Source organism: Pistacia vera, unplaced genomic scaffold (genome assembly GCF_008641045.1).
Source record: "Pistacia vera cultivar Batoury unplaced genomic scaffold, PisVer_v2 Contig306, whole genome shotgun sequence".
Lineage (NCBI taxonomy): Eukaryota > Viridiplantae > Streptophyta > Magnoliopsida > Sapindales > Anacardiaceae > Pistacia > Pistacia vera.
In genome coordinates, this window is record NW_022196120.1 from 106,223 (window position 1) to 120,786 (window position 14,564).

Genomic DNA, 14,564 nt, shown 5'->3' on the forward strand with positions numbered 1-14,564 from the left:
CCAACCGAATTGAGCCGCAAGAGCAAGTAACAACTTGATTGTGTCGAGTCTTGCTACCAGTGCGAATGTATCATGAAAATCAATTCCATATTGTTAAGCAAACCCCTTGACAACCAACCTTGTTTTGTGCTTATGTATTGAACCATCAGGAGTATATTTCTTCTTAAAGATCCACTTGACTTGAATCACATTTCTATCCCTTGGTTTGTCCACAAATTTCTAGGTCTGATTTTTTTCTATCATTGACAACTCCTCCTGCATAGCAACTCTCCAAGCTTCAGACTTTGCTGCTTCAGTGAAGTTAGTTGGTTCAAGTGTGGCCAAATTACACCTCTCATAAACCTTAGCCAATGAACGAGTACCTCTAACTGGGAGCTCTTCTTCAATTTCACTTGCATCTTCTTCAGCAGCTTCATCACCAACCACATCAATCTGCCGTGGACTTTCTTCTTTATCAATTTTGTTCTCTTCCCAATTCCAAACACCTTTCTCATCAACCCTTATATCTCTAGTGACATGAATCTTTTTGGTTTCTGGATTATACACTCTACAAGCCTTGGAATTATTACTATATCCAATGAAAATGCATATAGTTGCTTTGTCATCTAGCTTCTTCCTCTTGGCTGTTGGAACCAATACATAACAGGTGTTGCCAACGACCCTTAAATGATCCACAGCAGGTTTGATCCCATACCAAGCTTCATAGGGAGTTTGGTTGATCAATGCTTTTGTGGGAAGCCTATTTAATAAATAAACTGCAGTGTTCACAGCTTCTGCCCAAAAACTTTTCGGCAGCTTCTTCTCAGCCAACATACATCTTCCCATCTCCATAACGGTTCTATTCCTTCTCTCACTTACTCTATTCTGCTGCGGAGTATAAGGACTGCTGAATTGGTGCTTGATTCCTGCCTCTATGTAGATTGTTTCAAACTCTTTTGATGTGTATTCACTCCCATTATCACTCCTCACCATTTTGATACTCAAACCAGTTTGGTTTTCAACCAACTGCTTAAACCTTCCAAAAACTCCAGCTACTTCATTTTTTTGCTTCAAGAAATACACCCAACACATTCTGGTTTTATCATCAATGAACAATACAAAATAACAACTCCCATTCAAGGAAAGTGTTTGCATAGGGCCACATACGTCTGTGTGAATGAGTTGGAGTTTTTCTGAAGCTCTCCAAGCTTGGTTCATGGGAAAGGATGGTCTGCTCAGCTTGCCAAGATGACATGCATGACACATGGTGTTAACTTCATCAATTTCGGGCAGGTTCAGAACCATTTGTTTAGTCTGAGCTTGCTTGAGACCGTGATAGTGATAATGGCCAAAACGCTTGTGCCATATTTCAGACTCATCTAGCTTAGCACTATGAGCTCTGAATTCTGAACTTTTCCAGTTAATGGGAAAGCTTTTTCCCATCATTCTAACTCTCATGAGTTCACTACCCTTACTATCTAATATCTTACAAGATTGATCCTGAAAATGTAGGACATATTTTCTCTTTAACATTTGTCCTACACTAAGTAAACTTTGATTTAATTCAGGAACATAAAGCACATCAGAAATTAGCTTAGTACCTGATTGAGTTTGCATAGCCACATCACCTCTCCCTTTAACATCCATAAATTCTCCATTCCCTATCTTGACTTTGGATTGAAACGCCATGTCCAAGCTGGTGACGCTTTGCAAGTTTGGAGTCATATGACTTGTGCATCCACTATCAATCAACCAGGTTTCATTGCATGATGAGGCAGACCCACAGGATGCCACAAATAATTGCTCAGCTTCCTGCCCTTGCTGCAAATCTTCAACCATCTGAGCTTGCTGCTGAGAGGATTCCCCTTTATTTTTACAAACTCTCTCTATATGGCCGAATTGTTTGCAGATTCCTGGTCTGAACCAACACCGTTTTTCTAAGTGTCCCTTCTTCTTACAATGGGAACATGGTGGATACTCTTTTATCCCACCATGTTTGTTCCACTGACCGTTAGCTTTCTCTTTCCCTTTCTTATCTCCTGCATTTCTCTTATTTCCAGCCTGCATAAACTTCCCTTTATGTTTTGCAACCATAGCACCTTCACCTGAGTCTTCTAGCCTTAAAAGCCTCTTTTGTTCTTGAGCTTGTAAAGAATTGACCAGCTCAGTTAGAGTTATTTGAGTCAGGTCTTTAGAATCCTCAAGAGAGGAGATTTTAGCCTCAAACCTTTCAGGTAGACTTACTAACACTTTCTCCACAATTCTTCTATCCGTCAATTCCACCCCAAGCAATCTAATTTTATTAACCACACTCATTAATCTATCAACATACTCCCTTACCTTCTCAGTTTCTTGCATTTTCAGCATCTCAAATTCTCTTCTCAGGTTCAACACCTGCATGCCCCTTGTTGTATCACTACCCGTATACTATTCTCTCAACTTATCCCACGCTTCTTTTGATGTTTCATACGCCATGATCCTTGTGAATACAAGGTCAGTTACTATTGCATGAATGTGAGAGAGAGCTCTCAGTGCTTTGGCAGCCTCTTCTTCATGCATCCTGATTTGATTTAGGGTGGGATTTGGTCCCAAGGGAGGCAGTTGATAGTTCTCTTCAACGTACTGCCACAGACCCTGTCCACGAAGGAATGCTTTCATCTTGACTGCCCACATGTGGTATTGATCGCCATTAAAGACTGGAGGTGTGAGAGAGACTGGAGGTTGTACCATTGAAACTGAATATTTTGAGTTTTAACAAAAAGAGTAACGAAAACCGGGGTTGAAAGTGCGAAGAAAGAGGATTAATTATCAGGCTCTCTAAGATCACTTAAAGCTTTGATACCAATTGTTAGTTTTGCATGGAAACGAAAGAGAAAAACTGATGAACCAAAAAGAAACTAGGGATTGCAATAATGCTCTGTTTTTGATTCAAAAAACAAGGGTAAAATATATATACGCCAATGCTACTGTTTCAACTAAAACAATTCAAAATTCAAATTTTAAACTTACTCCACCTACTAATACACGTACAAGCAAGTGAGAAACTACACTTAACCAAACTTAATAGACCTAAACAAGTCACGGAACAAATCAAACATAGTGATAAAAAAAAAACTGCTTCTGCATGAATTACGGGAGATCAACAGGCGTTAAACTGCAGTTCAAAATTTTGCCACCTTTCTGCATTTCTAGCATGATATCACCTTTCAATAGAATGGTGTCTGGGAAGAAATATGCAGATGTAGATTTCGATGAGAGGATTCAAAACCGTGTCTCAAGAGGCCGTAAAATTGGCGGCCATTAGTAACTTGAATGATTACATTCCCCAAATTGCTTCACTTGATCTCCAGGGACTGACAAAGCACGTGAAGGCAATTGCCAAGGTGTTTGATGACTTCTTTGAAGAGTTTATTGACGAGCATGTTCAATCCAAAGATGAAAATAGAACCAGAGACTTAGATTGTTATAGTGGAAAATTTGAATATATAGTGGAAAATCCATACCCTTGATTTGTCTATAGTGATCTCTAGTTCTTTTCAATATTTTGATGATCTTAGAAGATCCGGAACTACTCTATCGGAATACTAGATTGTTATTTTAGTTTATATTGTATTTTCTTTTAATTTTATTGTTTTTAAATTAGCGTTAATTTTTATTTTGAGTTATTTTAGTTTAATATTTGTATTGAATAAAGTTTTGTTTTTAATTTTTTCATCATTTTTTTAATTATATAATTATTATGAATTTATTATTATAAATAATAATCAAATTAACATAAATACAAATTAGAAAAATAAATAACAAAAATAAAACAATAAACCCTATAACATTAGACTTATAGATTATTTGACGAGTCTTAGAGATTTATTAAAGTGTACGCAAGCTGGCCCAAATATCCCGGTTATAAAAAAAGAAACCAAATAAAAAATTAAGATTTTTTTTTCACTATATATTAAATTAAGTTGTTTGAGAGACATATTCACCTATTAGATTTTCCACTAAACCCAGTTGGGCATATTTTTTTTATTTTTTTATTAATTATTTTAATTTGTATTTATGTTAATTTGATTATTATTTATATTAATATTTATAATAATAAATTCATAATAATTATATAATTAAAAAATGATAAAAAAATTAAAAACAAAACTTTATTCAATACAAATATTAAACTAAAATAACTCAAAATAAAAATTAACGCTAATTTAAAAACAATAAAATTAAAAGAAAATACAACATAAACTAAAATAAAAATCTAGTATTCCGATAGATTAGTTTTGGATCTTCTAAGATCATCAAAATATTGAAAAGAACTAGAGATCACTATAGACAAATAAAGGGTATGGAGGCTCACCATGCTCTTTCAAAATACATTAATTGATTATTTGTGAGAAGAATATACTAATTCAGAAAATTAAATTATTATAAAATTTTACTTTTGTATTATTGTCGTCTTTTTTTTTTTATGGTATTTTATATTAGATGTAATATTTTTTTATATTAAATGTAATGTTTATTTGATTAAATAAATATTTAATTTTATTAAATTAGTATAATTTTTAAAGTTATTATTATTTAATAAAAAATTATTTTTAATATTTAATTAATATATACTAAAATCATCAATAAAAAAAGAACCAGAATATTTGAAAGAATATACTTTTTTAATATTTAGTAGATATAAAAGCCAAATGATCGTAGTGTTTTCTTACACTGTGTCACGTGGTGGTCATGTCATTACAAACTGATGAAATAACATTATTTTATATGATTGGTATCACTCCATTAGCGATTTGTGATGAGCCGTAATCAGTACGGGAAGTTTTTTACAATATTAGACAACAAATAATTCAAGATAAGATCAGCCAATAAAAAATTCAAGATAAGAACAACCAATTCGAGAAAAGACTGGCAATATTCCAAGAGTCTGTAAACTTCAAAGATACATTAAGAGAGCATCTGTATCATTAATTCCGGCTTCCATGGCGTCATCCAACGCCGTTAAAATACAGGAGGTGACCCAAGTAACTCCTCTCTCCCACTCAACCACTGAATTTTCTCTTCCTCTAACATTATACGACACGTTTTGGTTTAATTTCCCTCCTGTTGAACGCCTTTACTTTTATCAAATCACTGACTTAACCCCTCATTTCTTCAACTCATTTATCCTCCCGGACCTTAAGCACTCTCTTTCTCTCACTCTCCTCCAGTATCTCCCTCTTGCTGGTAATCTAATCTGGCCCACAGATGCCCCGAAGCCATACATCTACTACTCCCCAAACGATGGCGTTCCAGTCACTGTTGCTGAGTCTACCGCCGACTTCAATTCGCTCACTGGTAACGGAGTTCATGAGGCTGTGGAGTTCCATCCTTTGATCCCTCAGTTGGTGACATCTGATGACAAAGCAGCGATGATCGCTATACAAATAACTTTGTTTCCGAATCAAGGGTTCTGCATCGGCATAACAAGTCACCATGCCATACTTGATGGGAGAAGTTCAACCATGTTTATCAAGTCTTGGGCTTATTTATGCAAACAACTAGGTAAAGATCTGGAAGAAGAGCCTTCTTTGTTACCGGAACTAATCCCATCTTTTGACCGAACTGTCATCAAAGATCCGACTGGTATCGACATGGAGTACGTGAACAACTGGTTCGCTTATACCAACACACGAAGCTTGAAGGTTTTGCCAAACGTAGTGTCGAATACCGATTGGGTTCGAGCCACATTTGAGTTGACCCGTGAGGCTATTCATAAAATAAGGAATCAGGTATTGCTTATATTGAATAAGGATAACGGAAAGGAGGCCGAGAAACAACAACATCAACTTCATTTATCAACTTTTGTGCTAACATTAGCATATGTATTCGTCTGCTTAGTTAAAGCCAGAGGAGGAGAGGATAATAGAGGTATTATAGTTGGATTCACAGCAGATTACAGGAGCCGTTTAGATCCTCCAGTTCCATTATTGAATTATGTTGGCAACTGCGTTATGCCACATTTTCGCACTGCATTAGCAAGAGATTTCACAGAAGAAAACGGGGTTGCCTTTCTTGCAGAGAAGTTGAGCGATCTGATAAAAGAAATAGAAAGGGGAGAACTTGAGGGAAGACAAGACACACTTTCAAGGATGTTGACCTTGATGAAAACTATGTCTGAAGGAGTACAATGTCTTGGAGTATCCGGATCGACCCAGTTTGACGTTTACGGGTCCGATTTCAGGTGGGGGAGACCCAGGAAGGTAGAGATTGTGTCCATAGATAGGAGTGGAGCTATTGCTTTGGCCAAGAGTAGAGATAAAAGCGGTGGTGTTGAGGTTGGTGTCGCTTTGAAGAAGCAAGAAATGGAAGTTTTTTCTTCTCTATTTGTTGATGGGCTAAAAGATTGACTGGTAGTCAACATTTTTTTCATTTATTTTATGATAATCAAATCTATAATATGTTTTGGATTTTCATTTTCCCTTTTATTTATGATGGATCTCCCCCATTTGTCATCTCTTTGGTGTACTCATTATATATTATTCTAGCAAATCAGTAATAATGTCATTTTTAGTAATAATTCTTGAATTTAATTATTTTATCTTATAGTAATACGAACTTTCTTCAAAAANCAGTAGCAGATGTCTTGGCCGGTTTTGATGATGCTATTGCTGATGGAGTTGACCTTTTATCAATCTCAATAGGAGGAGGAGCAGTCAATTTTACTCTGGATCCCATTGCCATTGGTTCTTTTCATGCAATGGCGAAAGGGATATTGACTTTAAATTCTGCTGGCAATTCTGGTCCTTTTCTAGGATCAACAGGAAGTGTATCTCCATGGATGATGTCAGTGGCAGCCAGCACCACCGATCGCCTCTTCATAGACAGAGTTGTTCTTGGGAATGGAACGGCAATAGTGGTATGTATCATTAACAATTGAATCTTCATTTACCTAACGAATTTATGAATATGTACTCATATTTTACATTATCAATACTCTAATGATTTGTTAACCCAAATAGGGAGCTGCAATTAATGGTTTCACTCAGAATGGAAAAAAATATCCTCTGGTAATTGGAGCACAAGTCTCTAGCGATTGCCCTCCACCGGGTGACTTGTATGTTCGTCTCTAAAACCATATGAACTCATAACTTCTTGAGCAAATAATGAACATTGTTTGCTTTTCAGGTCGTGTTCTGGCACTTGTCTCAACAGCAGTTTAGTAAAGGGAAAGATCGTTTTATGTGAACAACCTACAGGAGATATCGCAGCTCATCGAGCAGGTGCTGCAGGATCGATCATTGAAAATAGCCTGCTTTCCTTTGTCGTTTCTTTGCCAGCAACATCAGTGACTTCTAGTGATTACGACAGTATCATCGACTATATGGATTCTACAAAGTATTGATACCTTTAAGTAGCTATTTTTTGGGTACTTTCCTATTTTATCACAGAAAATTGTAAAATATTTGCATTTGGATTTTCAGAAGCCCTCAAGCAGAAATACTAAAGACCGAAATCATCAAGGATTCTGATGCTCCTTCTCTTGCTCTTTTCTCTTCTCGTGGTCCAAATACTATTCTGCCTGAGATTCTTAAGGTATATGTTGCTCTCAACTTAAATCTACGCTCTCTTTTCAATGGAAATATTGATTTACTTTGTTAACTTGGTGATATAATGTCATTCAGCCAGATATAAGCGCACCTGGAGTAGATATTTTGGCTGCATTTTCACCTATCGCTCCATTGACCGCGGACGTGGAAGATAAAAGGCAGGTTAAATTCAATATACTGTCTGGAACCTCAATGGCATGCCCTCATGCTGCTGGTGTAGCTGCATATGTTAAAACATTCAACCCTACTTGGTCTCCTTCCGCCATCAAATCTGCTATAATGACCACTGGTAATCATTTTTTTATAGTAAACTGCATGAACTCTTGATGAGTTTCTTCATAAGTTCAGTGTTTCTAAATCAACAATTTTTATTCTGCCTGCAGCATTTCCAATGAATGAAACCAAAACTACAGACGCTGAATTTGCATATGGATCCGGGCATGTCAATCCAATAAAAGCTGTAAATCCAGGACTTGTATATGACGCTTTTGAAGAAGACTACATAAGAATGCTGTGCAGTGCAGGTTATAATGAGGAAACACTTAGACTTGTTACAGGAGATAACAGCACTTGTCCAAAAGCCTCCGGTAAGGCATCGCCAAAGGATCTCAATTACCCTTCAATGTCATCTAAAGTTTCACTAGAAAAGCCTTTCACAATCAATTTTCATAGAACAGTTACAAATGTCGGTCTTCCAAACTCCACATACAAGGCACAAGTCTTTTCAAGCTCAGAAGTTGGAATCGAAGTTGTACCTGAAGTTCTCTCCTTCGAGTCAAAAAATGAGAAGAAATCTTTCGATGTGACTGTTACTGGTAAAGGTGTTACGGTGACTACTATTTTTTCTGGATCCCTTGTGTGGTCTGATGGGGTGCACAGTGTGAGAAGTCCAGTTGCTGTCATCGCGACGACCTAGATTTAATCAAAAATTTAACATAAGAGGTTTTACTGGCTCAGTGATAACAAATGTGATTAGACATTGGATAAGGATGATGAACTGATACTATGCTTTGTCTTGGTCTTTATACATCAAACGCATTTAGATGTAATAATGTTTCTTTTGTTACAACGATATTGCATTACATCTTTCAACCTTTTGAGTAAATGCATTGAAAATTCCTACTAAGAAAAGCTGAAACCTCCGGTATTAAACCAGATGGATGTCTTTTTTTGTTGAACTTAGACGCTTGGAGGAGCATTTTTGGCATCGAACTCTTTCTCTTCTCATCGAATCATCCTTACAAAGAGGAACAAACGTGACTATGATACTAACGAGAAATTAGTTTGGATAGAACTCATTTTCAAAAGTTAGCTTTAAGGGAGAAGAAAGCTCAACCATATATAAACTATAACAGTCTATTGAATACAATTTCTTACATAGTGAACCAAAGAAATAACCAATCACCATGAAAAATAGAAGCTTTCTATTCATGTTGCCTAGAATTTCCATTAGATAAAATATTAAGTGATGGTGTGTTATATGAATTTTATTAGAATTTATTTGTTATTTTTAAGTTGGTTAATGAATGATAAGTGCCAAGAAAAATAGCATTATTGATATGAGTAAGCGACATTTTCCCACCCAAGGTTTGCCTTAATGACCCTTTTCACCTAAAAAGTTTCAAAATATCACATTCTCACTCAAAGTTAATAATTTATTAGACAATTATTACCCAAAGTTGATTTCGGCTAATTCCAATAGCAAAAATTCTCTCCGTTACCACTATTTGAACCTCCAATCTTATATATACAAAACTCCTCTCATTTCGACACCTGATTTCTTGTCGATTGCCAACCATCGCAAAGTTAAGAGTTTTTGTTCTTAGCTAACTTTTGGCTAATTTCGGCAGAAAATATTCAATCGGTTATCACTATTTGATCTACCGGCCTCCACTCTATAAAACACCTTTTAGCCTGACTCTTGATGACTCGTCGAATGTTGGTTGAGAAAGTGAAGTGTATTTTGGGTATTAACAGAATATTGACTTTGGGTAGAAAAGTGGTATTTTTAAACTTTTTGGGTGGCAAGGTTAGTAAGGCAAACCTTGGGTGGGAAAAAGAAGTCGTTTACTCTTATCGATACACATCATTCTACTTCTACTAAGCATATTGCATGGTTGGGTGACTTAGAACGACACCGTTTTCTTTTCCATTTCTGTACTTTAAGCTCTAAAACCCTTAAACCTTTTCTCTCGTGAAACTTTGAAGCTCTTTAATGGCAATACGAGCGTTTTCGAGATCAAAAATCCCAATTTTAGCTTCAATCTTCCTTCAAAGCCTCGCTAAAGGACCCATTAAAGAGGCTTCAATTTTAGCTTTAAAACCTAAAACTCCGCTTGAGGACTTGAATGTACAGAATCCCATATCAGGGTTTAGGCTATACCATGATGGGAGGCCAAGAGGGCCACTTTGGAAAGGAAAGAAGCTTATAGGCAAAGAAGCACTTTTCGTAATACTGGGATTGAAGAGATTTAAGGATGACGAAGAGAAGCTTCAAAAGTTCATTAAATCTCATGTTCTAAGGCTCTTGAAAATGGATATGGTTGCTGTTCTTACTGAACTTGAGCGCCAACATGAGACTGTTTTAGCTGTTAAGGTAATGGCGTTCTTGCATGACATTCTTGCTTTAATACACAAAATTAGTTCTTCTATAAAATTTTCTTTTAATCTGTCTTCATCTAATGAGTTGCATCTTTTTATTTTCAAATCAATTTTGGCTATTTATAATGCTTTGCTGTCTGAGCTTGTTTTTTCTTAATGGGAGGATGTACTTTTTTGCGGTGAAAATTCTTGTAATTTACTAGATTTTCTTTTGGTGGACAATGTTTGTGCACTGTTTGATGAAATGCTTCAAAGAAATATAGTTGTTTTTTTTATTAGCTTTGAGGTTCTCATAACTTTGATAATATGAATTTTCAGATATTCGAGGTGATCAAAAAGCAAGACTGGCATACGCCTGATGTGTTTCTCTACAAGGACTTGATAATTGCATTAGCCAGATGTAAAAAAATGGATGAAGCAATGAAGCTTTGGGAAAGCATGAGAAAGGAGAATTTGTTTCCTGATTCTCAAACATACACAGAAGTGATTAGGGGATTCTTGAATGATGGTTCTCCTGCTGATGCAATGAACATATATGAAGACATGATAAAGTCTCCGGATCCACCCGAGGAGTTGCCGTTCAGGATTTTGTTAAAAGGCCTTCTGCCGCATCCTCTTTTGAGGAACAAAGTCAAGAAAGACTTTGAGGAGCTGTTTCCTGAAAAACATGCTTATGATCCTCCAGAAGAGATTTTTGGCAGATTATGAGGCTTGCATTTTGTACCCTTCGTCAGCTGAAATTAAGTATGAGAAAGGGAGTTTTCATTTTTGATCCATGCACTGTACTGTTTTTAGGCTGCTTTTAACTGGGACGAGAAGATATCAAGACTCAAATCATGTGTTGTGATTCATGACTTACAGATTGAAAAACATTTGGTTCATGTTAGTATTGGATCAATGCTACTAAACTTGATTTGTGTTTCTTCTCTGGTTCTCGAATTTAACTTTTTTCTAGATCTATGATCACTAAGGACAAGTGTAATTACTCATCGACTCTTTTGTATGTTGAGAACTCAGCCCAAATTCCCTTTCGGTAGTCTTTAAAAAGGAAGTATGTATAAGGGAAATACTAATTCTCTATACCAAATGGACATCCCAACTGACGTGGAGTATGATGTGGATAGTTCCCATTACGATCACATTGCACTCTATGTCAGTCCGGATGCAAAATTGGTAGCTGTAGTTTTACCGGAATTATTATATAGGCAGAAAACTTTTCATACGATAAATTGATGATTTATTTTAACCAAGTCAAGTTACCATCATCAGGTGGGCGTGCCGGAGTGGTTATCGGGCATGACTAGAAATCATGTGGGCTCTGCCCGCGCAGGTTCGAATCCTGCCGCTCACGTTTTTTTAAGGGAAATACTTTTTCTCTTCTTTCTTTGAAGTTTTAACCAGTGGATGCTAGGTTTGCTGCTACTACATCCTTACCTTCAATTTTATAATCAAACAAAGATCCTTTATTAAGCAACAAAGATGTGATGAATTAAAAGCCCCAATCGTTTAGTTAGTGTACGATTAATGACTCATTTTGGAGCCAAATTTTAAGATGACCTAAATTAGAGTAGTAGTGGACAAATTCACCAACGAATCCAAGTCAACTAGCAAGCAGTATTCTCCAGTGAGATGGATGGCCCATTGACTCCCCTTGTAAGTTGACGATAAACCCTTTTGTTTATAGCAATAATTGTACTCACTTTCTACTAAAATGGAAAGAATCTCACAATATTTTACTATCTTAAGAATATTTGGAGAAGATATTTTGGATCAATTCATGAAAACAATGTTATCTTTCATAAGGGCTCATCAATGTTTAATTCAAAGAGATGATTCTCTTCTAACATTAAGTTTTATATGAGCAACCCAGAAAAATAGAGATATGGTGACAAGTAGATGACTTTGTCTTCTTCATGGATGAGGTGCAAGTTGAATGAGTGATATCTTGGTAACATGGTATCAAGACTATCAACAGTGGAATCAAATCAACCATTTTGAGAACATCATCCAATAGTCAAGTTGGGTGGGTGGAATTTGGAAAATCAAAACAATCTTATCTACTCTGTTGGATCTAATGATTTAATGTCTTCATCACTCTCACTTTCCATGTCTTCAAAATTATGTATATCTAAGAAAATCTCTCCATCAAGGGCCATTGGCTGATGCCTCAAGAAAGAGAAAGGTTTTCTCAGTGAGCAGGGTGGTGAGTTTATGAAGTTTTTTATTTATTTATTTGAGTCTAGAGCACCAGGATTTATACGACAAGTGGCATGACATGACAGGATCCACTCTGGATACATTGAACCCCACGTGGCACTTATCCGTTATGTTTAGTTGAGGATGATATTATTCTAGTTATATATAGGAAGAGAATGTACAGAATGTGAATAAGAGGGAATAACAATGAAGGTTCCTTCAAACCTTCTGATATTTTAAAAAAAATTTTTGTCTAGTTCTTCAGATAATTATATGAATAAAATAGTTATATTAAAATTAAATTAATATTTTCTTAATTATATTTTCATATGTACTAACTACTAACATTTGCTAACTATTTTTCTTTTCTAAGTATTTTTCATCAATTACACCTATTAATTAAGTACTACTATACTATTCAAAATTTTTGTAAACTACTATCACTATAGCTAATTATATAATTTATCGTTACATGTTATACTAAATAATATATTTAAGGGAAATTATCAATCAAGGTATAGCTTTTTTGTGAAACAAAATTAAGAAAAAGAATAAAGGAGGCTTTTCTCTGGCCAGCGGGCAACCCGCCTGAGGAAAAGCCTTGCCTTTGCCTCTTTTTTATTTTTGATTTCAATGTTTTAATTTTTATAATAAAAATAAAATGGCTGTCTTCTCTGTTGGTATGTAATTTAAAAAAAAAAAAAAGAAAAAACAGGTTTTGTATTTTTTATTAAATATTTTTATTGTTTGTTGTCTTATTTTATTATAATTTTTAGTATGTAAACTGAAATCAACAAATTTTCTTAATTTTTAAATTTAATTTTAATCTTTATATATTTTTTTAAGTTTTTAAATTTAAAATTCAAAGACTAAAACCAAATAATAACTAATGATATTTAAGTCTTTTTTGTTATTTTAGGTTAAGTTTAACAGCAAATCAAAGTTAAATGTCCTAAATTGAAGACATTGAAACTTGTGCCCTTTTTTTTTTTTTTTTTTTTTTGTTTAGCATTTCACTGCAAGATTATAACTAATAATCTATTTGTGAAATGTATAACTTAATCTCACAAACTCTTTTATAATTTGAGGTAACAATTTGTAATTAATTAGAAATGAATTCATCAGAAACAGTTATAAACTCTCACTAAAGATGTGAAAAAAAATTTGTTTGGAAGTATAATATTAACTATAACAATGTAATTCCCTCTGTTAAAAACAGTGAAAGTGTGGAATAAAACATATACTCTCATGGTTTTGCCGTAGATGGAAGTCCAGAAAACATGGGCCCTTGCCATTTGAATTCCGTGTGATTTCAAGTCAACAAATTACAAAATACAAAATTTCAAAGTCATCTCCTTAACTTTTCCCTCCAATCTTACAAAGATGTGATTTACTGACCACCCTTTCTTCCCTATTTCTGGCTAAACAGCCCAATTAAACGTGGTCAACTTTCTTCATATTGCCATCGACATAATGGTTTCCAGCGTTTGCTGTGGTCGCCTCTTCTTTCTCTGGTATGTTTGTACTTATGGTCCTGTTAAGATTCAGATAGGCTCCTCTCAAGAGTACCGAGTTTGTAATCTTCCCTTCAGATGTGGGAATCTTACAGTCGGTTATATATTCTGGGGAGGTGACCGACAGAGTGATTGTGGCCATCCTAGACCTGCAACTCTATTGTGAGAATGATATGCTATGATGAAGATGAATGACTTGTCCTACCTTGTTTTGAATGGGATGAAAAAGCCATATTCTCAGGATTGCAAGAGAAGATTACTTGGGTGGAATCTGTCCACGTCGATTTGGTAACACCACCCTCTTCCGTTTTCACATATACTAATGAGTATGAGATACGTACCGTACTTTACGCTTGCCGTTATCTGCTTCTCTTTCTGGACATTTATTGCTCTTTTCTGGTGCGCCAAGAAGGATGGCTATATAGAAGAGGAGACTAATGGTGCTGAAGCATGTGCTATAGCGTCATGTTCCTTTTCCTAAATCGTTAGTTCTACGAGGAAAAGAGAATAAATCGGTTTTGAAACAAGCCCTACAAGAGGATTGAGATCAAGGAATATAGTGGCGCGGAATGTGGAGAAATGCATTGAGTCTCCAGGTCCGGGTACGTACCTCAATTGTGGGCGAAATTAAAGATTATATGCCGCTGGCGCTGAATCAATCCGTTTGATTTTATTTATTTAATCA

At 35.5% G+C, this 14,564-nt stretch overlaps 3 protein-coding genes and 1 non-coding gene across 4 annotated transcripts; all 4 read left to right on the top strand.

The window, feature by feature from the left end:
• Positions 1–4,859: 4,859 nt before the first annotated feature.
• Positions 4,860–6,516, top strand: LOC116135983 (malonyl-CoA:anthocyanidin 5-O-glucoside-6''-O-malonyltransferase-like). Its single transcript, XM_031421690.1, has one exon. The coding sequence runs from the start codon at positions 4,962–4,964 to the stop codon at positions 6,366–6,368; it is 1,407 nt and encodes a 468-aa protein (XP_031277550.1). The 5' UTR covers positions 4,860–4,961; the 3' UTR covers positions 6,369–6,516.
• LOC116135939 (subtilisin-like protease SBT4.3) lies at positions 6,453–8,484 on the top strand. Its single transcript, XM_031421651.1, has 7 exons — positions 6,453–6,481; positions 6,568–6,877; positions 6,981–7,075; positions 7,147–7,356; positions 7,443–7,554; positions 7,644–7,857; positions 7,952–8,484. The coding sequence occupies exons 1-7, from the start codon at positions 6,453–6,455 to the stop codon at positions 8,482–8,484; spliced, it is 1,503 nt and encodes a 500-aa protein (XP_031277511.1).
• Positions 8,485–9,717: 1,233 nt separating this feature from the next.
• LOC116136031 (protein THYLAKOID ASSEMBLY 8-like, chloroplastic) lies at positions 9,718–11,067 on the top strand. The gene is made up of 2 exons (XM_031421759.1): positions 9,718–10,164; positions 10,488–11,067. Exons 1-2 carry the CDS (start codon positions 9,784–9,786, stop codon positions 10,875–10,877), a joined length of 771 nt encoding a protein of 256 aa, XP_031277619.1. The 5' UTR covers positions 9,718–9,783; the 3' UTR covers positions 10,878–11,067.
• A 371-nt stretch (positions 11,068–11,438) lies between these two features.
• Positions 11,439–11,520, top strand: TRNAS-AGA. Its single transcript has one exon. It is a non-coding gene; the product is annotated as a tRNA-Ser (tRNA).
• Positions 11,521–14,564: the final 3,044 nt, after the last annotated feature.